The following is a 26,862-nucleotide window of genomic DNA, read 5'->3' as shown; positions in this document are numbered from 1 at the left end:
TTTAATTTTCTTAATCTTATATAAACAAATCAAGATTGTTTGCATCCAGAATTATTCCCTCTAAAAGTAATCTTCGGTATTGACACATTTAAGTAGATCGTATTGTGCCCGTTGTTGCGATTGCGAGGAATCAACTTTTCATATTTTATTCACATGTCTATATGCAAAAACAATGTGGAGAGCTGCTGGCAGTGTTTTGAAACCCGATCCGGATCCGCGGTTGAACCGATAAACCCGGTGACCCAGAAAAAATCCGGTTTAGGTTTTATGAAAAACCCAATATTTAAAAACCCGCAAAAAACCGTAAAAACCTGCAAAAACCCATTAAACCCCGGAATCCGATACCGGTTTAACCGCCGGTTGAACCAATAAATAAGTTTTACTCTTTTTTTTAGTTTTTAGATTATGTTTTATATTCTAAGTTTTCAATTAAAAAGTTAGATGCTGACAAAAAAAATAGTTTTTCCCTTTTCAGTTTTATATTTGTAATTTTTAGATTTTGATGATGATTTTTCACTATGCCACCTAAAAAAATGAAGTGGACGATGATAAAAAAAACAAAATTAGTTGATGTGATTTGGTGTTAGTTTATTTCTCTTATTGGCAATTTATTACAATGATCTTTTACTTTTAGTTTATTTTGAATTTGAAGTTAATTTATTATTCAAATTAGATATTTAAATATTTGTGAATTTTATATCTTGATTTTTTTAGATGTCATAACTCTTACTTTGTTACAGAAAATTTTAAATAGTCTAAACTACTTTTTTTTATATTTTGCATGTCAAATGAAAATAAAAATATAAAAACTAAAGTTAAGTATTTCTTAAATACTTTTTTAACATAAAGTGTATATATATCCAAACTATTATTTTATGTTTTAAAAAACATTTAGAAAATATTAAACTTTAGTTTTTATATATTTATTTTCGTAGCTAATATATTATTATATAATAAAATTAATTCATTTATTAACCCGCGGTTCACCCGCGGTCGATCCAGTGACCCAGCGATCCGGTAAGTCGTCCGGTTCAGTGTCCGGGTCGGGTTTAAAAACATTGGCTGCTGGTTATCCAACTACGCTCACAGATGATACATGATCACTAGAAGATAAGCTAAAGCTGTTTTTCAAAATTACAAATAATGATATGTTAATGGAGGAAAGTAGACAACTGCCTTTTGGTTTATGTGGAAATTTTGGAAAAGCAGGAACGAGTTACTATTTCGGAAGATAAATATTCCGGAAGCTATAATCAGAGCCGTGCTCACCTTATCAATTTTGGGGCATTGACCCCAGACTCCCTATCACATTAGTACATTTTGAGGCCTCTATATTCATAACTCATATAATCAATATATGATAATATGATAAAAACTATAATTATCTTTTAATATTTTTTAATAATATGACTATTTCTGCTTAGTTGTTGTGAATATTAATTTTATTATATATTTTTTATTTTGAATGTGGAAAACATTTTCCTACGTATAATTTGAGTTTGTATATACAATTTTCAGTTGTAACCAAAAATATAACTTTTACCTTAATTTTCATAAGATTAATTTTTCTTAAAAATAATTTTAAAATATAAGATAAGAAAACAATTTATTTTCTGGTTTGTATTAAAAAAAATTAATATGCATATTTGATATAAAATAAATTATTTTTGTTCTAAGCTCCTAATAACCTTCGCACGGCACTGGCTATAATTTAAATAGAGCAAAGGCATATGTTATGGAATGGTTTGCATCTTTTCCAGATTTGTCTTGAAGTCCAACTAGACAATGATCTCATAATAGAGAAATTTCAGCTTGGTCTCCTCCACCGATAGGATGGGTCAAATATAACTATGATGCCTCTCATTTTCAGGTCATCATAACTCTGGTATGGGTTGGTTGATATGAAGTAGTAACGGCATCGTTCTCGGATCAGGAATGGGTGTTTTTAAAGGCCGTCCAACAGTCGAAGAATCAAAATTTACAGTTTTGATCTGGGCAATGCAAGCTTCATGGTCATTGGAATACACTAATCTGATTTTTGAAGGAGATAATGCTATTATAAATAATAGTATTCAGAACAAGAATTTCCAGCCTCGATTTCATTTCTACCTATCTACCGTTTTTTTTAGATAGTAATGTTTGTTAACTGCAGATTTCAACATACCAAGAGAAATAATAATAGAGCAGCATATTCTTTAGCTAGAAAGTCTTTCTCTTTAAGTACTCAGTGGAGATTGTTCCATGAATTTCCTCAATTTTTGGAGGCTATCGTAAACAATGATAATAATTAATAAAAGTATTTGGTCGTTACTTTACGTATAAAATAAAATAAATTAAGAATTGAAAAATATTAAGATTGAACAATTTGCTAAATTTATTTATACATAAGTGTATTTTTCCAAAAATTTAAACAATGGTGTAGTTTTCAAATTACTCTTATTTGAGTGTATTTCTCCAAATTTTTCCATCCAATTATTAGTTTATGAACTTTGTTAATCTTTAATAGCTGAGAAAAGTACTATTTTATAGCGTTATTTGCCAAATAACCAAAAAAAAAAGATACAAAATTTGTAGAAAGGAGGGAGAGAGATAGGAAAAAAGTAAGAGAGAAGAGATGATTTCGGATAGTTAATTAGTATATTTGTTTTTTTTAGTCATTTAGCCTAATTTCCCTAATTTTATTTTGAACAAAAATTCAGAATAATGTGAACCATAACAACTAAACATTTAATAATGATACTCCAAGTAAAATTAGATTCCAGTCTTTCACAGGATACTAATTCGGTGCTTTGCACATAAATATATGATTTAAAATAGTTTTATTTATAAAAAATTTAGATTAAATTTATCGATTTCAAAATAAAATAAAATCATTCTATAAAAAATAAAATAAAATAATAATTTATTTATTTTCTAAATATTTAATTTAACTTTTGACTATTAAGTTTTACTTAAAACTAAATACTTTTTTTAATGCTGACAAGAAAAAGTAAAAATAAAATTCTTTAATAATTTTTTTTAATTTATAATTTTGAGTAGATTTTATTTTATATGTTTGTTTGTTAAAATATATTGAACGATTAATCCTATTTATTATATTTAATAAACTAAGTGTCAATCATACAACAAATGCATAATCTAGAATTCAATAAATTGAAAACTCGATTAATCATGTATTACACTAATTAATAGACCTAAGCATAACTTAATATATTTAACTATTAAATATTCATAAATTTTGACTTTTTATCAAAAGTTTTGTTTTGAATTTGTTACAATTAAATAATTTAATAGAATATAAATAATTATATTTTGAATATAGTATTTTCTATGTGTGACAAAGGAAACAATCTAGGTTAGGTCTGTTGGTAGGAAGAAAAAGTTCGCTCATAATTATTTTCTGGTCATCTAGGACTAAGATGAAGTATTTTTTTATCACTTTTTATCTTTATTTATTTTTAAATCATCAAATCTTTATCAACCATGATTTAGCTTTAGTTTTAAAATTTAAAACCTGCATCAAAACTCTACTAATTTTTGTCAATCATTATTAAGCTTTATTTCTAAAGCTACAGCACAAAAATTTAAAAAAAAAAATTTGTGCAAATTAGGCCAAAATCATACATCTTTATTATTTAGGTTGTGGAATCTATAAAATAAAAAAATAATCATGTATAATATCAAAAACGGTCGAAAGACGTCGTTTGATTTTTCTTAACCAAATAAATATCGGTTAAGTAAAAGTTAATGTTGACTAAAGTTATACTTTATGCTAAAATGGATTTTTCTTGGATTCACCCTGTAGGTTTAAAATATAAAGGGTGAACCAGGTTCACCAACCAACAATATTTTGTTACTGTATATTTAGTTTAAAAAAAAATAGTAGTAGCTGCCAAAAAAGAATTTTTTTAACAGTGTTAACGCCGTTTTTTTAACAGTGTTAATACCGTCAAAAAAACACTAGACCCTAAATCTTAAATATTAAATCTTTGGGTAAATTCTAAACCCTTAGATAAATCTTAAATATTAAATTCTAAACAATAAGAACTAAATCATAAACACTACACCGTGAACGCCATCAATAAAACTCTAGGGTTTACAATTAACCTAAGAATTTAAGGTTTATCCAAAAGTTTGATGTTTAGTGGTTAGGGTTTAGTGTTTTTCTGACGGCATTATCAAAGTAAACAAATATTTTTTTTGTAGCTACCACTATTTTTTATTTATTTTTACCTTTTTTTTTGTTTTGTAAACATAATATGACTTGACAAATTTTTATTATTATTTTTCTTCAAAACTGAATATAAGGTGACAAACTATTATTGGTTGGTAAACTTACAAGTTTATCATAGGGAGTGAATTTAAGAAATACTCTTTTAAAATATTCACAGTCAACATAACTGCAACAAAATCTCAGAAAAAAAAATATTATATATATACACATCAATAATTTATAGTTACAGTGATCAAATCACTTTATTATAACTTTTGCAACTAAATTTCTCAGCCCAACTAACCCATCCACTCTCTCGGATGTAAAATGGAATCTTGGAAAAAATGTAACCGGAGAAAACCATACCAAATTTCGCAATATTTTCCACACCGGAACTGGAATATATTGAGACTAACTTGTAGCGCTAGCTAATCTTAATAAACTATAAGGAAAAACTAGGTGGGATGAAACTGAAGTATGATAGTGATGGCAATACCTTGGAGTTGCATGTGTGGGTTCTAGAAGATGTTAAGAAACAATTAAGAATGGTCGAAATATACATTCTACACTTTGTGGGATGATAAAATCGTTAATCTCCTCGGTGTTTCCGTCGCTGGAGTGACCACTATGGGTCATATTGTGTTGTCGATGAACTATACATCTAGAAAATCTAGACCGTTTTATGTTTTCTATTTCAATCTAGAAAGGAACACTTTCCAAAGAGTTCAAATCCAAGGTCTTGGAGGATACTATGATGAGAACCGTCATAGAGTTTATACCTTTGTAGACCATGTAGATGATCTTAATGTTAACGATGCAAAGTACCTGTACCTCAAGTCAAGCCGAGACCTAAACATCATTAGGGAAAGGCAAAAACGATCAAAAACAAAGTCTCTGACTCTGAAACTCCGTAAAAGGCAGAAAAAATCTGCAATTTAGCTTAGCTAACCTAGAGTGAGGATAGGTGGTGATTTGGTAGTTTGGCTGTGAGAGTGTGAGTATGACTTCTCATTTGAAGGTTTCGTCTGATCTTTATTAAGCTTTTGGCTTAAGCACTTTGTTATCTCTGATTATCTTGTTCAATAATTGGGGTGTCACAGAACTCCTCTTTTCGTATGTTTAAGTTTAAAGGCTCTTGTAAGACCTCTTATAGTATTCTTGTATCTTTGTTTTTTCTGCTTTGACTTTTTTTCTTTTACTGTTTACCATCTGTGGCTTATATATAACTAAAATCTTTAGCCAAAACTCACCTTAGCATTAGCTCAGATCATAGCAAACTTCACCGGTTGCAGTAACTTCAACATACAGCCTATAGAAATTGACAAGAATCACATCAAATTTTAAATTATGGACATTTGAGTGTAAGGGGTATGCATCACTGAAGCTTTTAGTACTTAACCATCTGAATTGGTTTAATGTCTCATAGTCTGATTTGATGTTATGTTTGAGAAATTCATGTTTTATTGACAAAAATATGTTTTGTAATCAGCCTAGTAGTAAACTGATAAACTAGATGGATAAATTAGGCGGGTATAGGCTGTATAAAAATTACCCTCTTGATCAACGTTATACGGGCTTGTCTATATATGTGGGTTATAAAGTGTTGAAATCCAAGGTTTGGAGCATACCATGGAGAGTTTGATAAGTGTAGTGAACTTAAAGTTTTTTTAAGACTATGTAGAGGATCTCAACTTTATGAAATTGAGTATAGCTAGCTAGATAGTATCTAGTTTGCCTGTGATGTGACATGTGTTTCTTTGTGAGCTATTGGCGTATCATTCTTTCAGGTGTTTCGTCTATATGCTCTAATTCACGTTACTTGAAAGCAAAATAATGTTTTATCCTACATTACGGGTATTCATAAAACTCGTTGGCTATTTTGATTTACTTTCAACAACGTCAAGAAAAATAAATTAACCACGCTCTTTATTATACTGCCGCCTTAGACTTCTCCAGCAATTCATCGGCTGACGAAACTCCCTTGCCCGGTCTCCATTGGAAAAATAAGCCGTCCAGTCGTCAAGAACTTGTCTTAAATCTTTTATCTTATTATCCTGTCCAATGCAACAATTCCCATGCATTACACAAACTTTGGTAATATCCCAGTTTCGTTGGCAGAAATTTCCGACATGTGTCGTGTCTAGAAACCTCATTTTGAGTCCGATTTTGTTGAGATATTTATTGCCTTTGATCTTGTTAATTACGTCCTGCTCGTTATTGCCAGGGTATCTTAGTCTGGACTCATACCAATAGTTGTAGAACTCGATTGTTCTGTGGTTCGCCACGACAAATTTGAATCCTCCATCGGCATAATTGCGGGTATCGCTAGAATTTCCGTTGAAGCGGTCGCAAGCGATTTGAAAATCTACATCCGGAATTAATCGAGGAAATGGATCTCGAAGCCACACTGTATCCATGTCCTAAAGAAAATTTATACCGGAAGATATTATATAAGAAAACAATCATAAGGGTGGTATATTAAAAACCAAAGAAGCAACATAACCAAGTTAGTTTATAACCCTGTAGCTTTTGTTACTAAAATAACCGAGAATATATCAAAAACGCATTTGATTAGGTTAGAGAGGTACCGTGAAGAGGAAGTTATATCCGAGCTTAAGCGAAGAACCCAAGAACTCGGTTCGGCGCCACATCATCTCGAGATAATCCCCCACCGTGAACAGCCTCTCGCCTGAGAAATCAATGCCGGTAGTCCTCAGCAAGAAACAACGGTGAGGAAAGACCTCCACGCAATGTGAGTAAGCTCTCTCGTCCAAACACACCACGAGCACGTGACGGAGCAACTTCTCTGTGCCATCACCGACTTGAAAGCCCTCGAGAAACACATCAAATGTTGAGTTTAGATCCGCATAAGCCTGATTCATCATCGTCACTATCACGGTCTTCTCCGCCATCGATGCTTCCCTTAGAATTCTTTCCAAATTTTTACTATCTTCTGCCTCAAACTGTCCCTAATAATAATATTATATACACATCCAACTGTTACTATCTGACGACCCATTGAAAATGCTAAGTATGATCCATATTCTATACAAAACTTCTAAATTTGTATAATGCAGGCAACTCATTCGTACGATAACTTCAAACATAAACATGAAACTAGGTTACTTACGACGTTATCAGCGATGGTAGAAGTTTGTATAATGTCAATGTGGCAACATATGACGTTAATCAGAACATGGTTTAGATAATATGGTAATCCATTAGAACATGAAATTGTTACTAACGTTATCATTGTTGTTAGAATTTTTTTTGTCTGAGATCAGAGGCGGAACAAACGCATAAAAGCTGGAAGACTGCGGGAGCGGTAGAGGCTGTGGCTGAGCAAGTGAAGCAAAATGATAGACAACTAGAGACAGGAAAAATATTAAAACAAATAAAACAACCCATTTAAGCCCTCTACACTTCGTTTGAAGCTGCAGCGGCGTCTGTTTCATCGGCCTAGAGCTCGCCGCTATTTTCTTAGAGGTGATCATGTTTTAATGTCTATATAAATATAGTCATATAAGTTAAATCTACATCTCTCTCCCTCTCACATGCATCTGTGTTATCTTATAGCCTGATTGGCATTGTCGTGTGTCAAATGTCACAATGTATATTCAATCCTACATTGTTTGTTACGTTTGTGTCTCTATATGCATTAAAGATGTTAGAATAAATAGTCTAGTGAAAAAGATGCGTCTCTATACGTTCTCAAACTATTTTGGGGAAATTTCAATTGATGTATAATAATTTATGTGGCCAAGTGATTGCATCTTTGAAAATAATATTTTGTGACTGGCCTATAAAAGTAGATCAATGCCAATAATGCAATCAGAGTTAGATTAGTTGTTTTTTTCTATAAACAATTTCATGTATAAACATACACTAGATGATAACCTCCGTGCATGTGCAGGGTGAGATTTTATATAATGTGTTTATTAAATGGTTTTAACACTTTCCAACACTACATTATCGATTATAAAATGACGAATACAAATGTTGATTTTTTTAATATATCATCGTTGTTGAAGAGTTAATATATTACATTTCATTTTAATTATTTTTAAGACGTCATATGCACAAAAAGAAATTAAGCTTTGTGGATGACATAAATCACTAAAACCAAATAGGCAACATCGACTATATAATGAAGAAAGGTGATTAGGTTTTATGCTCTCGATTTGTTTACTATTGACTTTCCATAAGTGATTTCATTTTCTATATCTATAAAATTGTTATTTCGTTATCGTCTTTGTTCATTGATATGAGTTAACTTTTCTTTAAAACTTCTTCTATGAATCCGGTGAATTACATAAATGTCAATTTAAAAAATGGACATCTATGAAAAATTAGTTTCACTCCAGATACATATCTAAAAATCAAAATTTTGAAAAACAATTTCCGGCAAACTATACTAACAGGTTAGTGTTTAAATATAATATATCAAGCTGTTATAAGTGCAAACTCAAAATATAAATGTCTGTCTAATATATATTCACCGGTTCGGTCTAAAAATCATCTACTTGTAGAACAACAAAACAAATTACTTATTTTACCAGTTTCGGTAATATTCGAACCCAAATGGATATCCGAAGATAACCAAACATAAATATACTTAACCATATATTTCTAGTTTACTTTTCTCATTTTATTCAAAATACAAGAATCCTAGACCGATCATCAAGCTTTCTTCTTCCTGCTGCATCAGTAATTGCGTAACATACACAGCCGAATACTCTGAGGTGACTGAGGTTTGGTTTTCTAAGCCGTAGGGCTTCATATGGGGTTTTTCCTTCCAGAGATCGAGTTGCTATTCTATTTATCAAATACGTTGCATGACGCACAGCTTCACCCCAATACTCATTTGGTACGTCCATATGTTTTAGTATGCTCCTAGTCATCTCCATCAATGTTCGATTACGTCTCTCGACAACTCCGTTCTGCTGTGGAGTATACGGTGCCGTTAAGTGTCTGCTTATACCTTTGTTTTCGCAGTAGTCTTTGAACTCCTGAGATGTAAATTCTCCTCCTCGGTCCGTACGAAGTGTCTTGATCAAAGCTTTCGTTTCTTGTTCGACCAGTATTTTAAATTTCTTAAATTTTTCAAACGCTTCGCTCTTTTCTTTCAGTAGTATCGTCCACATATATCGTGAGTAGTCGTCGATGAGTACGAATACATAACGCTTTAGTCCCGGAGTCGCAGGGGTTATTGGTCCACAAAGATCCCCGTGAATGAGTTCAAGTGGTTGACTTGCGCGATAAGATGTCAATTGTGGGAAGGGCTGTCTCGTTTGTTTCCCACGGAAACAAGATTCACATATCTCTTTGTCGACGGTGATGCTGGGTATACCAACAACTAGTTCCTTCTTTATCATCATCTTCATTGTTTCTGTGTTGACATGTCCGAGTCGAGAGTGCCAGACGGTTGATTGTGTTGAAGCCTTGAGTTGTAGGCACTGAGTGTTGTCGGCTTGGAGCATGACTTTGTACAATCGATTCTTTGATCTCTCAGTTTTGATCATTACATGTCCTTGTCGATCAAGTAACATTAATATGTTGTCTTTCATTCGTACTTCACAGCCTGCTTCGGTTGCTTGGCCTAAAGACACGATGTTACTTCTCAAGTTTGGTATGTAGTATACATCATTCAAGACTTTCTTTGCTCCTCCTTCGAACACAAATTGTATTGAACCCTTTCCTTTAATATCCATGCGTGAGTCATCACCGAAGCGGACCTTGCCTGTTATCTTAGTGTTGAGTTGGTGAAAAAAGGCTCGGTTTCCGCTTATGTGATTACTTGCGCCGTTGTCGAGATACCACAAATTTTGAGTATCTAGGTCGGAGTCAAAGAAGGTTGGATTTACCTTCTCTTCGTTTAGATAAACTAGCTCATGCATCATCAATTCGTCTGCATCTTCGGTGCCTTCTTCTTTTCTTTCTGTCGTCTCTTGAAGCTTGAGTAGTTTATCAGGACAGTCGTTTGCGTAATGACCAATTTTGTCGCACTTGAAACAAGTAATGTGTGATGCGTCACGTTGTCCATCTCGCTGGTTGGCTTGTCGGTATGCATCTCGTTGTTGCTGGAATGAGTTATACCTACCACGACCTCGTCCTCCTCTCCACGAGTTAGATCTTCCTCCTCGTCCTCGACCTCTAGCTCCACCGTACTGTTCTTGCGTTTCTGAGTTAGCGTATAGTAGTTTACTTTGATCGTTTTGTTCATCATCCTCATTTTCTCCTATCCGTTCTTCGTATGCTTTCAAACGACCCACAATGTCTTTAAAGCTGGTTGAGTTTAAATCAAGTACTTGTTCTAGCGATGCTACAATGTGAATATATTTTCTTCTTGGCAAGCTCTTGAGAAATTTTTTCACGATTTTTGATTCTTCTATAATCTCTCCTAGGGAAGCAGATTTTGAAGATATTTCCGATAACTTCCCAACAAAGGCATCAATGGTATCTTCATCTTTCATCTTGATGCGATCAAACTCTGCCATGAGAGTTTGTAGTCGTGCTTCTCGTACTCTTTCAGCTCCAACGTGTCTTGCTTTTATAGCATCCCATACTGCTTTGGCCGTATCTAAGTCACCAACTTGTAGGGTTAAAGCCTTGGGTATGTATTGGAATAATAAGGCAATAGCCAAATTATTCTTTTCCTCGGTTTTGGTCCCGGGGTCAATAGTTTCCCACACTTTATTAACTTTTAGGGCTATTTTCATTCTCATAGCCCATACTGTGTAGTTGGAGGAAGTTAGCATCGGGAATTTGATCGATGAGGGGCCGCCCTCCTTGGTTTTCATCGTGGTTTCTTCTTTCACTTCTTCCATTGTTTCGAACCTTGATTGTATGGCTCTGACACCAAATATAGAATCACTCAATCAAACTTATAACAAGAAGTCCCTCTCTTATTAATCATTCACAAAGTTCTCAAATCACAAATCACAATTCAAAAGCTCACACATTATGCAAACACATATGCATATCCTTATATAGGAACTAGGTAACTCTTAATCTTATTAGGAATTATATCTTTTCCATATTTCATATTTCCTAATCCTTTATAACATTACAACTCAATTAGGATTAGGTTAGCTTGTTCCCTAAGCTATCTTCAAGGTTATTCCAACAAACTATATATGCTTTTTTATAGGTTAATCATTATGTGATAATCAAACGCACAAAGTCCAATAATTAATGTTAAAGAAACAACGTTCCTTTCTCTTTAAGACTATTCGATTCAGTATAATAAGTAAGCTTAGTCTCAAGAATCATAATCAATCATGGCAGATCGAGAAAAGCAGAATAAAAAGTCTCTCCATTATTTGCTCTCTTCGTATTGTTATCATCAATCCTTTGTCCCCTTAACTTAAGTTAAAAAAAAAAAGTTTTCGTCTGGTAGTAAAATGTTTTCTTTAATTCATGTATGAATTATATATCATATATGATGCAATAATGAGGTATTGCTATCATGCGGTTTGATCTGTCTTATGCTCTTACCAATTGTGTCCACATATTGATGTTCAGCGTCGTACATTTGATTATATAGAAAGTTTAATATGTAAACTATCAAAACACTAATGTTATGTTTTCTTGCAACTTGAATATATCATTAACAAATAATCCAGTCCTATATTTTTTTACTCTAGATGTTAGAAGTTTGTATGTCATCTGATGAACGTGTAACATTTTATTTCCAAATATTTTGTGATGTTAGTTAAAATTTTACAATTGTTTATCAATTTCAACAGATGCATATTCAGATACATATGGAAATATGATCTATATAAGATTTTAACCAAAATTAGTCTAACTAACTCTGAAGCTTTGATCATCTCTAGTGAGAATATTGAAGTCAGTTAGATTCGTATTTTTTTAAGAAAAGAAAAGAGAGATAAGAAATGATATTCTTAAGAATTTTTGAAAGATTTATTTGCTATGTGTTTTCTTATAACTGATTTAAATTTTCTGCTAATAATTTTGATAAAATATGCATGAATTTATAACATTTTCTTAAAAAAAAGAAAAAAGTTGTTTTGAGTTTCAAAAAGTGTTTCCATATCCGACCTAGATCTGTGGCTGAACAAAAAACTCCAACGATTTCGTATGTAACCCATATATAGCATATGTTAACATATATAATTTGTGTATATTATAAATTTTCCAAACAATAAATTTTCTAAATTTATATAAAGTTTTATATAAATATACATATATAAGTATCAAAATAGTATAATTTGTTTATTTAGACTCGTCTTCCATTAATTTAAATAATTTTTAATGTCTTAAAACTGTATATTGTTTTTAATGATAAAAATATATTTGACAATACTTCCTTCAAATATAATTTTGCTCAAACATATCCCCAAAATGTTATTGATGTGTTTAGTTAAGGGATTTTATACAGATTAATAAATTTTTTATTGAATTTTGTTTTACATATTTTGGTATTTCTGACATATTTATAATATCAATTATACATACTGAATTTTCATTTTCAAAAATTTTAAACTTAATAATTTTTATCATTTAAAAAAAAAATATATATATATATATATATTGTTGGGGAAATTACATATTTACCACTTTCATGGTATCACTTTTCATTTTTACCACCACTAATGAGACATTTTCAAAAATACATTATTTTTTAAGTGGTAAAAGACTCTTATGCCCTTGTTATTTATATATATAATAAATTATTATTTAAATAAAAATAATAAAAAAATATAATAAAAAAAAATAAAAATTTAAAAAATTTAAAAAAAATTAAAAAAATAAAAAAAAATAAAAAATAAAAAACAATAAAAACAATAAAAAACAATAAAAAAAATTGAAAAACATAAAAAAAAATTACATTATTTTTTTTACTTTTTTATTTTTTATTTTTTTTTTTCAAATTTCTTTTGGAAAGACGAAAATTATGTTTGAAACTATTTTTTAAAATTTTTTATATATTTTTTAAGTATTTATATATTTATTAGAATCATAAATTTCACTTTCCAAAAACCCTACCCCACCCCTCAACTCTAAACCCTAAGTCTAGATTAGTTAACCCTAAGGATATAATTGTATTTTACATTTCATTAAAAGTGAGGATAAAAGTGGTTAGTATAAACATGAAAAGTGGTACTATGAATGTGGTATTTGTGGCAATTTCCCTATATTGTTTAGTTTTGTGTTATTAAAAACTTTAAATTGGAAAACAATATTATATAAGAAGTTATAATGAATAAGATTGTTTTTTAAAATTGCTGTGATATTTTTTAGGATAATAAATATAGTGGTACGTTTAAAAAGGAAATAATAAAAGAGAGAATATAATTAATTTATTTGGTTTTTAAGTTTTAGAATATTTCCTAAATTAATTGGTTGATATTAATTAGTTAAGATATGCATAAATTTATGAGTGACATTCTCTTGTAAATAACTCTAAAACTAAAGGTAAAATCCTGTTAAAGATTACGTTTTAATAGTATAGATATTGTATAATTAAAAATTATATGAATATTTGGTGCTTTGGAAATGTTTTTAGTAGCAGCTTATTAACTAATTAATATGATACATATCTATATATAACAACTCGGTCCTCTGTTTTGAAATTCCAATTTGCTCCAATTCGCCATGGTTATGCTCTGATTACCGTCGTTGCGGCCGTGCATTTTCGAACAGAGCATAAACTAATCTAATTTTAATTAAATACTAGATTTTGACCCGCGCTTAGAAAGCGCGGGTTTGTTTGTTTTTTATTTATTAATCGAAAACTGATTTGCAAATTACCATTATTTTTGTTTCGAACCATAACAATTGAGTTTTTAGGGTTTTATCATTTTTTTTCTCTTCAAAATATGGTATTTTTTGAAATATGTAGTTGTTCTATGATAATGTTTGAGTTTTAAGATTTGTTTTCATATCTGACTTAGATTTATGGTTGGACCTATAGACCCGATACATTGTATATAATCCGGTTCGGATTTAATGAAAAATTCGTTAATTAAAAATCTGATATAACCAGGTAAAAATCCAAAAACTCACTATTAACCTGCAATCTGATACCATTGATCCGATTACAAAATATTTAATAGTAATTTTTTTTTAAAATTGATTAAATTACTCATATATTTATTAATATTACATAATTAGTGATTCCTTAGAATTTGATAAAATTTTATTATGTTATCCAAATAAAAAATGATAATACAAAAAACTTATTGATATGACAATATTAGTTTATTTTCGTCATTAATAACCTATTATAAGTTTGTGTTTTTATTTTAGATTTAAAAATTAATTTTAATATAGTTTTTAAAATTTTCTTGAACACTCGTAATTGTCATATCAATATTATGTATAAAATGACATTATAAATGGAAAAATGATATTCAAATATGTATATGATATATGGTATAGGATATAGGATTTTGATTTGTATTGAAAAAATGTATAATATTCAAATGATCTGTTTTGAATATTGATATGTATATTTAAGAAAATGATATTTTCATGTTTGCTAATTTATTTATAGTTCGTAATATATTTATACATATATTATATTTAAAATTAGTATATCTTTTAAATATATATAGGCCCATTATTTATAGATCTATTTAGGTGTATATGTAGGCCCAAAACCAAAAGACTTAAATGCCATTAATGAATTTTTTTCATCCTTTGTAAAAATAAGGGTATTTTTGAGAAAGTGTAATTTTCATTAAGTGAATGATCCTCTTTTAATGGTATTGATTATCATTTTTTTTCTCTTCAAAATATTGTATTTTTTGAAATATGTAGTTGTTCTATGATAATGTTTGAGTTTTAAGATTTGTTTTCATATCTGACTTAGATTTATGGTTGGACCTATAGACCTGATACATTGTATATAATCCGGTTCGGATTTAATGAAAAATTCGTTAATTAAAAATCTGATATAACCAGGTAAAAATCCAAAAACTCACTATTAACCTGCAATCTGATACCATTGATCCGATTACAAAATATTTAATAGTAATTTTTTTTTAAATTGATTAAATTACTCATATATTTATTAATATTACATAATTAGTGATTCCTTAGAATTTGATAAAATTTTATTATGTTATCCAAATAAAAAATGATAATACAAAAAACTTATTGATATGACAATATTAGTTTATTTTCGTCATTAATAACCTATTATAAGTTTGTGTTTTTATTTTAGATTTAAAAATTAATTTTAATATAGTTTTTAAAATTTTCTTGAACACTCGTAATTGTCATATCAATATTATGTATAAAATGACATTATAAATGGAAAAATGATATTCAAATATGTATATGATATATGGTATAGGATATAGGATTTTGATTTGTATTGAAAAAATGTATAATATTCAAATGATCTGTTTTGAATATTGATATGTATATTTAAGAAAATGATATTTTCATGTTTGCTAATTTATTTATAGTTCGTAATATATTTATACATATATTATATTTAAAATTAGTATATCTTTTAAATATATATAGGCCCATTATTTATAGATCTATTTAGGTGTATATGTAGGCCCAAAACCAAAAGACTTAAATGCCATTAATGAATTTTTTTCATCCTTTGTAAAAATAAGGGTATTTTTGAGAAAGTGTAATTTTCATTAAGTGAATGATCCTCTTTTAATGGTATTGATTATCATTTTTTTTCTCTTCAAAATATGGTATTTTTTGAAATATGTAGTTGTTCTATGATAATGTTTGAGTTTTAAGATTTGTTTTCATATCTGACTTAGATTTATGGTTGGACCTATAGACCCGATACATTGTATATAATCCGGTTCGGATTTAATGAAAAATTCGTTAATTAAAAATCTGATATAACCAGGTAAGAATCCAAAAACTCACTATTAACCTGCAATCTGATACCATTGATCCGATTACAAAATATTTAATAGTAATTTTTTTTAAATTGATTAAATTACTCATATATTTATTAATATTACATAATTAGTGATTCCTTAGAATTTGATAAAATTTTATTATGTTATCCAAATAAAAATGATAATACAAAAAACTTATTGATATGACAATATTAGTTTATTTTCGTCATTAATAACCTATTATAAGTTTGTGTTTTTATTTTAGATTTAAAAATTAATTTTAATATAGTTTTTAAAATTTTCTTGAACACTCGTAATTGTCATATCAATATTATGTATAAAATGACATTATAAATGGAAAAATGATATTCAAATATGTATATGATATATGGTATAGGATATAGGATTTTGATTTGTATTGAAAAAATGTATAATATTCAAATGATCTGTTTTGAATATTGATATGTATATTTAAGAAAATGATATTTTCATGTTTGCTAATTTATTTATAGTTCGTAATATATTTATACATATATTATATTTAAAATTAGTATATCTTTTAAATATATATAGGCCCATTATTTATAGATCTATTTAGGTGTATATGTAGGCCCAAAACCAAAAGACTTAAATGCCATTAATGAATTTTTTTCATCCTTTGTAAAAATAAGGGTATTTTTGAGAAAGTGTAATTTTCATTAAGTGAATGATCCTCTTTTAATGGTATTGATTATCATTTTTTTTCTCTTCAAAATATGGTATTTTTTGAAATATGTAGTTGTTCTATGATAATGTTTGAGTTTTAAGATTTGTTTTTATATCTGACTTAGATTTATGGTTGGACCTATAGACCCGATATATTGTATATAATCCGGTTCGGATTTAATGAAAAATTCGTTAATTAAAAATCTGATATAACCAGGTAAAAATCCAAAAACTCACTATTAACCTGCAATCTGATACCATTGATCCGATTACAAAATATTTAATAGTAATTTTTTTTTAAATTGATTAAATTACTCATATATTTATTAATATTACATAATTAGTGATTCCTTAGAATTTGATAAAATTTTATTATGTTATCCAAATAAAAAATGATAATACAAAAAACTTATTGATATGACAATATTAGTTTATTTTCGTCATTAATAACCTATTATAAGTTTGTGTTTTTATTTTATATTTAAAAATTAATTTTAATATAGTTTTTAAAATTTTCTTGAACACTCGTAATTGTCATATCAATATTATGTATAAAATGACATTATAAATGGAAAAATGATATTCAAATATGTATATGATATATGGTATAGGATATAGGATTTTGATTTGTATTGAAAAAATGTATAATATTCAAATGATCTGTTTTGAATATTGATATGTATATTTAAGAAAATGATATTTTCATGTTTGCTAATTTATTTATAGTTCGTAATATATTTATACATATATTATATTTAAAATTAGTATATCTTTTAAATATATATAGGCCCATTATTTATAGATCTATTTAGGTGTATATGTAGGCCCAAAACCAAAAGACTTAAATGCCGTTAATGAATTTTTTTCATCCTTTGTAAAAATAAGGGTATTTTTGAGAAAGTGTAATTTTCATTAAGTGAATGATCTTCTTTTAATGGTATTGATTTATATTAATGATGCTTATTGCTCAAAATTAGATAATATACATATAATTATGAACAAAATAATTCCTGAAGATAAATCACCTCATCTTCCACATCTTTAAGATCATCTTTCATCTCAGATTCTTTCTTCAATGCTGCAGCAGCTTCTTCCATTGCCCTTTTCACCAAATTACCCAACCTGTTCATTTCTTTCCCCATTGAAGAAACCTCTTCATCAAACTTCTTCACGTGGTTCACCAAACCGGCTTCTCTCATCTCCCAATCCACCATTGAGCTCTCAAACTGTTTCTTGGTTATTTCCACCTCGTGAAGTGTCTTCTCGTATTTCAAGTTTGTTGATTTGATGACCAGCTTCAGATCTTCTATATGTGTCTCATAGTCCTGACAACCTAGGCTCAACAACGTTTCTTTCAACTTGCTTGCTTCTTGGTGCAATGCTGAAGCTAAACTTTGCATAGCTATCTCACTCTTCTCCTCTTCCTCTTTCGACCTCTCCAGCTCTGACAAGATCTTATTCTTCTCTTCCGATAGCATTTGTTCTCTCTTTAAACTATGTTTCTTCTCCTCCTTGACAGTTTCAAGCTCAGTCTTCAGTTTCTTTGCCTCTTTCTCAACCTTAGATAATAACTCTTCCGCAGTCTCCAGCAGCTGTTCTGATTTCTCAAGATCAGTTCTGATTTCTCAAGATCCTGACTCCCCTCAAATGATCCAACCATTTTGCTGGAGAACACCAACGATCCGAGCTTTACACAGGAAACCAGCAGCTTCATGGGTCTTGACTGAAAAAATTGAGGAGACATTAGTTGGGACTTATTTTAAGTCAAATAGTTTGCGGAAAATAGTATTAGTAACCTGGTCATTTGAATTGGAGAAGTACACGTGAAGGTCTCCAATTGGCACATGTTCCTTGTTCTAAATCCCTTCCATTGTCTCAAGCACGTGTTAAAGCTTCTCATGCTGCAACTCCTAAGCTGCGGTTGAAACACATATTTTATAAAGCGTTACAGAAACTATTAAACATTAGTTTTCGTACATATGGGAGTAGAGCTGTTGCCAAAGAGGAACTTTGAAGAACGTACGCTGATGTAAGACTATTTCACTGTACAAGCTTAACCCACCTGGCCCAATGATAGATCCAGGCAATAGATACCCAGTAATGACCTTCCATATAAGTATTCTAGATAATAAATAGTGCTGTAACAGGCCGATCATTCAAGTGCCAAAATAATCGTCCGGAAAGAAGTTCCCTACATTAGCGTAAGGTAAATTCTTACAAAATATACCGAACCAAGAACTTCCTAACTAAAGCTATACTTACCTTAATCTAGCTGCAGTACAGGGTACTTGGATTTTTGACTGGACATGGTAAAACCGTTGTCCTGGATTGACTTTTACAAACGGATGCATAATAAAATTATATTCTTGAGTAATATACAATTCAAACGTTTGAGACTATATAACCTTACCTTCATTATGAAGTGTCTTCATATCTATTAGTCTTGGAGTGTCTTCTACGCCATTCTTGATGAATTAAAGGTCCCACGGAAAGGAAACTCAGATAGAATGAATAAGATTTGGTTCTCGACTCAGCCCTAACTATTTTTAGGGATCCCTCTGTTTTGTGTTTTTGAAGGGCTTGAGATTTTGATGTAAAGAGTAAAGAGGGGGAGATCGAGAGCTAGGTTGCACGGGTACTCCAACTTGGTGCCGTCTCACGTACCGGGTTCGTTGGGGGACGGGGACGTCTCGGGTATGCATAGGAAACGTCCCCAATATGTGTGAGGTGAACCCGGGACGTCAAGAATAGTCGGGTACGGGCTTGGGCAGAGAAGGAGACGTTCCGGAAACGTTTTTGCAGAAAAATAGACGTATCCATGAATTTTTGTGTTATAAGAAGTGTAAAAAATTAAACCATATATGTTATAAATGTTTAATGTGTTTACTCTATTAATTTTGAAAAGATCAGAAGTTGTAATTAAAAAAAATAATAGTCTATGTCTCTTCGATTCTTCCACTCTCAGTCTCTTGCACTTCCATCTTCTTCTTTCTCTTTGAAACTAAAGGATCCCGACCATTCTCTCTCTGCTGATATATCAGCAACAGAACACATAAGCACTTTCCTTCCCTTCTTGTCTCTTTGTTGTTTATATCTCAAGCAACAAAACACGTAAGCATTTTCTTTACCTTCTTCTTGTAATCTTTTTTTTTTTTTTTGAAACACCTTCTTGTAATTCATATACAATGTTTCTGTGTTTTTTATAAAAAGATGTGACTGTCAGTTTATAAATCTATCATATGTTTTCTGTGATTTCCTGTAGATAAAGAAGATGAATTCTCAAACTGAAATTGGTGGTAGTAGCTCTGGTGAAAAAGAAGAAGAAAAAGAAGAAAAAGAAAAAGAAGAACCACCACTATGGAATTATGTAACTAAGCTGGAGAAGCTAGGAGCAACAGGAGGAACATGGAGATTTAAGTGCAGTTTTTGTGATGAGGTTCGACAAGGATCATATTCTAGAGTCAAAGCGCATTTACTTGCACTGAAAGGGCAGGGGATTTCGATCTGTAGAAGATCAACAATGACTGACAAGCTTGAAATGCCGAAGTTGGAAAATGAATTTGAGCTGAAGAAATCTTTGTCGGGACGTAGAGCAGTTCCATTACCGTGTGAATCTGTTTCTAAGAAGAGGAAATCTTGTATTTCACCAATTGTTGCATCATTTGGTATTCAAGCTAGAGATCAGTTGGATCAAGAAATTGCAAGGATGTTTTATACAGGAGGTGTGCCATTCAATCTTGCAAGAAATCCTAGCTATCATTGGTCTTATCAGTTTGCTGCTGCCAGCAAACTTGATGGGTATGTGCCTCCAAGTTATAATAAACTCCGAACAACTTTGTTGCAGCAAGAGAAGAGCAATGTTGAGAAGTTGTTAGTGCCACTGAAATCGACATGGAAGGAAAAAGGGTGACGATTGTGAGTGATGGTTGGAGCGATCCTGTAAGAAAGCCTCTGATTAATTTCCTAGCTACTTTTGGAAGTGGTCCTATGTTTCTCAAGGCTGAGAATTGTTTCGGGGAGGTAAAAGATAAATTCTTCATTGCTAAATTGTTGGAAGAAGTTATTCATCAAGTGGGTGATCAAAATGTTGTACAAGTCATCACTGATAATGCTTCAAATTGTAAGGCTGCTGGAGACCTTATTGAGGGGAGGTTTCCTCACATCTATTGGACATCATGTGTTGTTCATACTCTCAATCTCGCTCTGAAAAATATTTGTGCAGCAAGGAATGTGGAAACAAATCAAGAAACATATGAGAAGTGTAATTGGATTACTGACATTCATGGAGATGCCCTTGCAATAAAAAACTTCATCATGAACCACAACATGAGACTAGCCATTTTTGGTAAGTTCTCTCCGCTGAGACTACACGTTCGGGACCGGGACGGGGACGATGAACCATTGCTCACAGCTGCTATAAATATCATGTTTCAGTTAAACTCTTCATCTCCCTTATCACTTGACCCCCCCTGTCTCCACTTCGATGATGATCTATCTGTTACTCTGTCAAACGTTACAATGAGTACGCCGTGAACTTCCAACTCTTTACCTGTCTCCATTTTTGGAAGTTCACGGCATACTCATTGTAACGTTTGACAGAGTAACAGATAGATCATCATCGAAGTGGAGACAGGGGGGTCAAGAGATAAGGGAGATGAAGAGTTTAACTGAAACATGATATTTATAGCAGCTGTGAGCAATGGTTCATCGTCCCAGGGGAGACTGAATTTTACCTAGTCGCCTAAACAGTTAATGGCTGATATAATTTTAATATGGGCTTCGGAGTCCATTAGTTGGGCTTCGGAGTCCATTAGTGGCCTAACAATTATAGGAACACAAGGCCTTCATTGGTAGAGCATTAGCATTACGCTCTACATTATCCAATCGACAATTATTAGAAAAGCATTTATAGAAGCATTTACAAAGCATTATAATTTATAAAATTAACAAAAATACATAATTAATTTAATTATTTTATTTAATAATGTCATAAAATTATTTTATATCCAGAAAATAAAATTTTCATTTCTAAAATTATTTTACAATAATAATATTTTTTTGAATAGTATTTCACATTTTAAATATAATATAATTTATATAATTTAATTTCTATAATTTAGTTTATTTTCAGTGTGAAAAATTATTTTTAAAAATAGATTTTTTAATTATAAAATTTATTTTAAAATATATTTTTTTGATATAAATATAATTTTTAAATTATTAAATAAAATAAATTAATTATATATCTTTTTAATTTTATATGTTAATATATTTATGTATATATATATATTAGAAATATATTCATTAAAATAAATATATTATATATTATATACTAATTTTTGTAATAATATTAAATAGCATATTCATACTGTTTTACCAATCATCTTATTAAACAGTTTAGTAAAATCATACAACTCATGTATACTGCTTCTATTGTATATTGTTACTGTTAATGACAATGTTCTACCAATCAAAGCCTAAATCGATGATAGAACATACTAAACCGACGATATGACAAATTGATTTGGTTTTATGGGTCCCTCATTAAATGAGAGAGTTGCTGGCGTGGATATGTTTAGGAGAGAGCAAAAACTCTCTCATTATCATATAGATTATGTATTAATTGCAATTATACCCCTTTATATAAGCATGTGTAATGATTTTGTTTTTTCTTTATTTTCTTTTTATTTTGTTGTAAAATATTTTTCCTTCTATTCTTATTTATCTTCTAGTTTCTTTAAAAAAATTATTCAAATTTATAAAATAGCCACAAAATATAGATTTGTTTCTATTTATGATGTGTTTTTAAAATTCTAAAATGAATATATATTTTTATAACATTTGATATATCATGTTAGATTAAGAAAATCAAATTATAAATTCTATACTATATCGTAAATTCATATAATATAACATAACTTCTATTTCAAATGATACCCCATACTTAAGCATATAGTTTAAAGAATTCAACATGAATTGATTTGTCTAGAGTTTTAACTCAACCAAAACTCTAGACCTTCTCTCATAATTTTTTATATTTTCGTTTTGTTTCTCCTCGAAAAACCAATATGTAATTGGTTATAATATATTGTAAAAACGATATAATATTCTATTTTAATGACACAATATAGTTTGTTACCATACTTCATTCTCTTCATTGTTCTTCTTCACACCTTACTCCTCTTTTTCGTTTTCCTCACATCTCTCCTTTTTTTCCTCTTTTTCTTGCATTTGTTTTCTTAACTCCTCATTCTTCACATTATCTTCCACTAACTGTTCTTTGAGTCATATCTTTTTTTTTTTATCATCGTCCTCCTCCTCTTCCCCCTCTTCTTTCCCATCTTCTTCATTTTCCTCATTCGGTGCCAACTCTAACAATTCTTTGTGTATGTCTTTCTTGATGTTAACTCACCAATTGTTCGTGTATGTCTTAAACCCGGCAGGTAAATTTGGCTTCGATGGTTGAAAGCAATTTCTAAAGCAAAGCGTCGAAAAAGATGAAAGTATAACAAAAAATGTATGAATATAGCATGTCTAACAAATGTAGTATATCATATTCATACAGCGCATTTGCTAAACGTTCATGCGCCTAAAATGAGAAAGTGGTATGTTTTTATGTGAATTGTCATATCAAACCTCTTACTTTATTACATGGTCATTCATTCATTTGCTTAATATTTTTTCAATATGGTTATGCTACTAATTCACCTTTTTAAGAACGTATCTATCTATTTATTGAAAATGAAAAAAAAATGTTTTTGGTGGAAAACTTTCCAAGTTTCTGAAGATACTCAGTTAACTGTTGTTATTTTATGATTGTCTACATTTTTGGCTATTTGTTTTGATATATGACTAAATAATAATAAAATTATTAATAATATTATAAAATAATATGTAGAATATCACACCAATAATAAGATTTTAACATTCTTTGGATTTATTTTAACTTATTAAGTTTATATATATATTTCTCAATCTTTGGTTCTTAAGAGATCTTAACTAAGGAAAAATGATTATGTACTGGTTTAATTATCTTTTCTTGTGACTATAAGAACAACATTTTTACTCTTCTCAGCGCTAACATATCAAGCCATACTTATTTGATGTGTTAATTTTACTTTTACTTGGGTGACATATATCATCCAAGATTAATTAATAAAAACCATATTTTTCTCAAAGCCCCTTAATGTCTCCTCCCTCTTCTACGTCGACAACTCTTCAGCCTTCGAAACCCTAATTTCCGGCTTCCATACTTCCCGGAAGCCTCAGCTAACATATAGTTTCTCCAATCCTCAAGAACTTGTCTCAAATCGTTAACCTTATTTCCTTTCCCACTGCAGCAAGTACCATGCATTAGGCAGACTTTGCTAATATCCCAACCTGGTTGGCAGAAGTTTCCAAAGTAAACCGGATCAAGAAATCTCATCGTGAGCCCTATTTCTTTGACAAAATTATCTTGTTTGATCCGTTCGAGCACGACTCGCTCGTTTTTTCCAGGGAACCTTAATCTTGATGCATACCAATAACTGTAAAACGCGATTGTTCTACAATTTGACACGACGAAGTTGAAGCCTCCGTTGGCTCCGTTACGTAAGTCGCTGGAGTTTCCATTGAAGTTGTAGTAATCTCCAGCAACTTGGAAATCTACTTCAGCTAATAATCGAGGGAATGGATCACGAAGCCATATTGTATCCATGTCCTATTTTTCAAAACATTTAAATGTGATAAAAATAAACCAGTTGTAAATATGCAAATATACATGCATTTCATAACATTACGTTTTAACCTTTTTTTTTGTTAATTATATTATTTTGACCTTTTTTGTTGACTATACTATGTTTTGACCTTCGATTGTTTTCTTTTGTTTCACTTTTACTATAATGTTAATATTATTTTTGGGTTATAAGCTAAAATGACGTTTAAATTTTCATTTGGTTAAATGTAAAGTAAACAAAAACAAAAGAAAAAATCACAAAAATTTCAAACAATATTAGAAAATGATAAGACATTTTTAACAAAAATAAATTCTGAATATTTCTTAAGAAAAAGTATATTCTAATTGGGATTTATTTATTTCTGTTTGCGTTAATAGACGAAAAAATTATTTGTATGAATGAATGAGGTAAGAAAATACCGTGAAGAGGAAGTTATATCCGAGCTTAAGCAAAGAACCCAAGAACTCGGTTCGAAGCCACATCATCTTGAGATAATCCGGCGCCATGTACAGTTTCTCACCGGAGAAATCAACTCCGGTAGTCTTTAGCAAGAAGCAACGGCGAGGATGTATATGGTTGCACCGTGAATAAGCCTCATCGTCCAAACACACCACCACCACATGACGGAGCAGCTTCTCCGTTCCTTCCCCAGCGTGGAAGCCTTCAAAAAACACGTCGAAACTCGAATTCGGTTCTGCCCAAGCCTGATTCATCATCACCACTATCACCGTCTTGTTTTCGATCATCGATGATTCTCTCAAGATTCTAGCCAAATCTCTCCCATCTTCTGCTTCCAACTATCAAGTCACCAAACATTAAACGCAAACGAACGTCTAATAAATCCGTGGAGGATTACCAAAAAAAAAAAAAAAAATCCGTGGAGGATCTAATATATGATCAATATAATTGACAATATTTTTCCATTCAAATGGGACACTAATGATTCTAAATTAGATTAATGGGTGCATTAATTTGACTGGGAGATTAAAGTATGCAAATAGATTAACGGGTGCAGTAATTATAAATTTCCATTTTCTCAGATTTTTTCTTCTTTTTTTGCCAAAATGTGAATTTCACATTGAATGAGATTGTTTGTAAGGTGTTACAAAAGGTTATATAGAATCAACCAAGGCAAAAGAGTTCAAAAACAAGATCGAATCCAATTCATTTATCATTTTACCTTAATAATCAAAATTGAAATATTAGTGGGCGCATGCACCCCATTTCTCTCTTTGGATTCGACGGATATAAGTATAGACTCGCTTACATATGCAACTAATAATAATATATATGAAGAAATTACTAACCTTATCGGTGTTGTCTTTGGCAGCGATCAGAAGCGGCTGGAACGCGAAAATGTTTGAAAGTTGCGGCAGGGGTAGTACTGTGATACGAGACGCCGAATGGTAGATAAGTGGAGAGAGAAAGACTGTAAAAGTGAAGAAATAAACAGTCTTCCTCACGTCTATCAGTTGATGTAGGTGCCGTTGTTTCTGCGTCTGCGACTCTCGATCCCCGACCTTAACGTGGCCTGAGCCGGTCGCCATTTTCCTTGTGATCATATTTTAATCATCAGTCAAATTTATTTCTTTGTATGGTTATAATTGTTTGCAGATTCATATCTATATTAAATTTTTTTTTTTGACAGCAAATCTATATTAAATTGAATAGTCTTATTGCTGTTTCTAAGAAATGGATGCGTATAATAGACCACCAACTTAATTACATTGTAATTTCAAAGGCAAGTAAGTGACTATCAAATTGTTGTCATGGCAACGTGCACTCATATCATGAATTTATTTGTGATTTTAACTAGATGGTTGACCCGTCTTGTTCCAAGAAAAATAGAAGTTGCCCCGTCTTTATATGCGACAAAAACGAATTGTATTTTCTCTTATAGTATCAGAGATAAAATTTAATTACTCAGAAAGGTAAAACTGTTTAAATATTAAACAAATATAATTAAAAGGTATTAGACTTTTTCTCTTCGTTTGTTAAACAGTAAACAATCAAACCTTACAGCAACCACCATGAAAAGTCAGTAAACAGAAAAATATTAATATTTTAATATAAATCAATTGTTTAGCTAAATTTTAATTAGAAAAACATAATTATATCAATCATAAAATGATAAGTGTCACATGAGTTTCTAATGAGGTCTTGAAGCTCTTACTTTAGAACTTCTTCTCTCTTCAATTTTTATTATTTTCAAATCTTTTATTATTAGATATCAATCTTAGAAACATTTATTGGAGGTGCTTTTGTATTAGTGTTACAAATGTACGTATGTCATGACTGTTTAACATGTGTAGAGTAAAAATAGTTGAAAACATATTTTGTTAGTTTAGAGCATTTCCGATGAAACACTATTTTTCTTCTATAA

At 30.4% G+C, this 26,862-nt stretch overlaps 4 protein-coding genes across 7 annotated transcripts; 1 reads left to right on the top strand and 3 right to left on the bottom strand.

Annotated features, from left to right (window-relative positions):
- Positions 1-6,014: 6,014 nt before the first annotated feature.
- On the bottom strand, positions 6,015-7,936 carry LOC125576452 (uncharacterized protein At4g15970-like). 2 transcript variants are annotated; one of them, XM_048736582.1, is made up of 3 exons: positions 7,459-7,936; positions 6,802-7,182; positions 6,015-6,633 (listed from the first exon to the last, which is right to left on the bottom strand). In XM_048736582.1, exons 1-3 carry the CDS (start codon positions 7,705-7,707, stop codon positions 6,127-6,129), a joined length of 1,137 nt encoding a protein of 378 aa, XP_048592539.1. In that variant the 5' UTR covers positions 7,708-7,936; the 3' UTR covers positions 6,015-6,126. The 2 variants fall into 2 exon arrangements, with proteins under 2 accessions (XP_048592539.1, XP_048592540.1); XM_048736583.1 differs by having other exon boundaries at positions 6,802-7,176.
- Positions 7,937-17,251: 9,315 nt separating this feature from the next.
- On the bottom strand, positions 17,252-19,832 carry LOC125576453 (WEB family protein At3g02930, chloroplastic-like). 3 transcript variants are annotated; one of them, XR_007314808.1, is made up of 3 exons: positions 18,742-19,832; positions 18,561-18,679; positions 17,252-18,487 (listed from the first exon to the last, which is right to left on the bottom strand). XR_007314808.1 is itself a non-coding variant. In XM_048736586.1 (3 exons), the coding sequence occupies exon 3, from the start codon at positions 18,240-18,242 to the stop codon at positions 17,757-17,759; it is 486 nt and encodes a 161-aa protein (XP_048592543.1). In that variant the 5' UTR covers positions 18,243-18,487; positions 18,561-18,955; positions 19,027-19,125; the 3' UTR covers positions 17,252-17,756. The 3 variants fall into 3 exon arrangements, 2 of the variants coding, with proteins under 2 accessions (XP_048592543.1, XP_048592542.1); XM_048736586.1 differs by having other exon boundaries at positions 18,561-18,955; positions 19,027-19,125; XM_048736585.1 differs by having other exon boundaries at positions 18,561-19,832.
- A 203-nt stretch (positions 19,833-20,035) lies between these two features.
- On the top strand, positions 20,036-21,297 carry LOC125576113. Its single transcript, XM_048735484.1, has 2 exons — positions 20,036-20,634; positions 20,745-21,297. Exons 1-2 carry the CDS (start codon positions 20,036-20,038, stop codon positions 21,295-21,297), a joined length of 1,152 nt encoding a protein of 383 aa, XP_048591441.1.
- Positions 21,298-23,764: 2,467 nt separating this feature from the next.
- LOC125576451 (uncharacterized protein At4g15970-like) lies at positions 23,765-26,127 on the bottom strand. Its single transcript, XM_048736581.1, has 3 exons — positions 25,787-26,127; positions 24,899-25,276; positions 23,765-24,463 (listed from the first exon to the last, which is right to left on the bottom strand). Exons 1-3 carry the CDS (start codon positions 26,039-26,041, stop codon positions 23,948-23,950), a joined length of 1,149 nt encoding a protein of 382 aa, XP_048592538.1. The 5' UTR covers positions 26,042-26,127; the 3' UTR covers positions 23,765-23,947.
- Positions 26,128-26,862: the final 735 nt, after the last annotated feature.

This window comes from Brassica napus, chromosome A7 (assembly GCF_020379485.1).
Source record: "Brassica napus cultivar Da-Ae chromosome A7, Da-Ae, whole genome shotgun sequence".
In the NCBI taxonomy this organism is placed as follows: domain Eukaryota; kingdom Viridiplantae; phylum Streptophyta; class Magnoliopsida; order Brassicales; family Brassicaceae; genus Brassica; species Brassica napus.
Note: the sequence above shows the minus strand (reverse complement) of the source record. Positions and strands in the feature narration are given on the sequence as shown.

Excerpts from the sequence above, each read along its gene's own strand:
- LOC125576452 (XM_048736582.1), bottom strand. The coding sequence starts at position 7,707 with ATGATCACCTCTAAGAAAATAGCGGCGAGCTCTAGGCCGATGAAACAG. Across the intron at positions 7,183-7,458 it reads ATTCTAACAACAATGATAAC|GGACAGTTTGAGGCAGAAGA; the intron begins GTTAGTAACAAT and ends TATTATTATTAG. Across the intron at positions 6,634-6,801 it reads GATATAACTTCCTCTTCACG|GACATGGATACAGTGTGGCT; the intron begins GTACCTCTCTAA and ends AATTTTCTTTAG.
- LOC125576453 (XM_048736585.1), bottom strand. The coding sequence starts at position 18,242 with ATGCTATCGGAAGAGAAGAATAAGATCTTGTCAGAGCTGGAGAGGTCG.
- LOC125576113 (XM_048735484.1), top strand. The coding sequence starts at position 20,036 with ATGAATTCTCAAACTGAAATTGGTGGTAGTAGCTCTGGTGAAAAAGAA. Across the intron at positions 20,635-20,744 it reads AAGAGCAATGTTGAGAAGTT|TGGTCCTATGTTTCTCAAGG; the intron begins GTTAGTGCCACT and ends TACTTTTGGAAG.
- LOC125576451 (XM_048736581.1), bottom strand. The coding sequence starts at position 26,041 with ATGATCACAAGGAAAATGGCGACCGGCTCAGGCCACGTTAAGGTCGGG. Across the intron at positions 25,277-25,786 it reads CCAAAGACAACACCGATAAG|TTGGAAGCAGAAGATGGGAG; the intron begins GTTAGTAATTTC and ends GTGACTTGATAG. Across the intron at positions 24,464-24,898 it reads GATATAACTTCCTCTTCACG|GACATGGATACAATATGGCT; the intron begins GTATTTTCTTAC and ends TTTGAAAAATAG.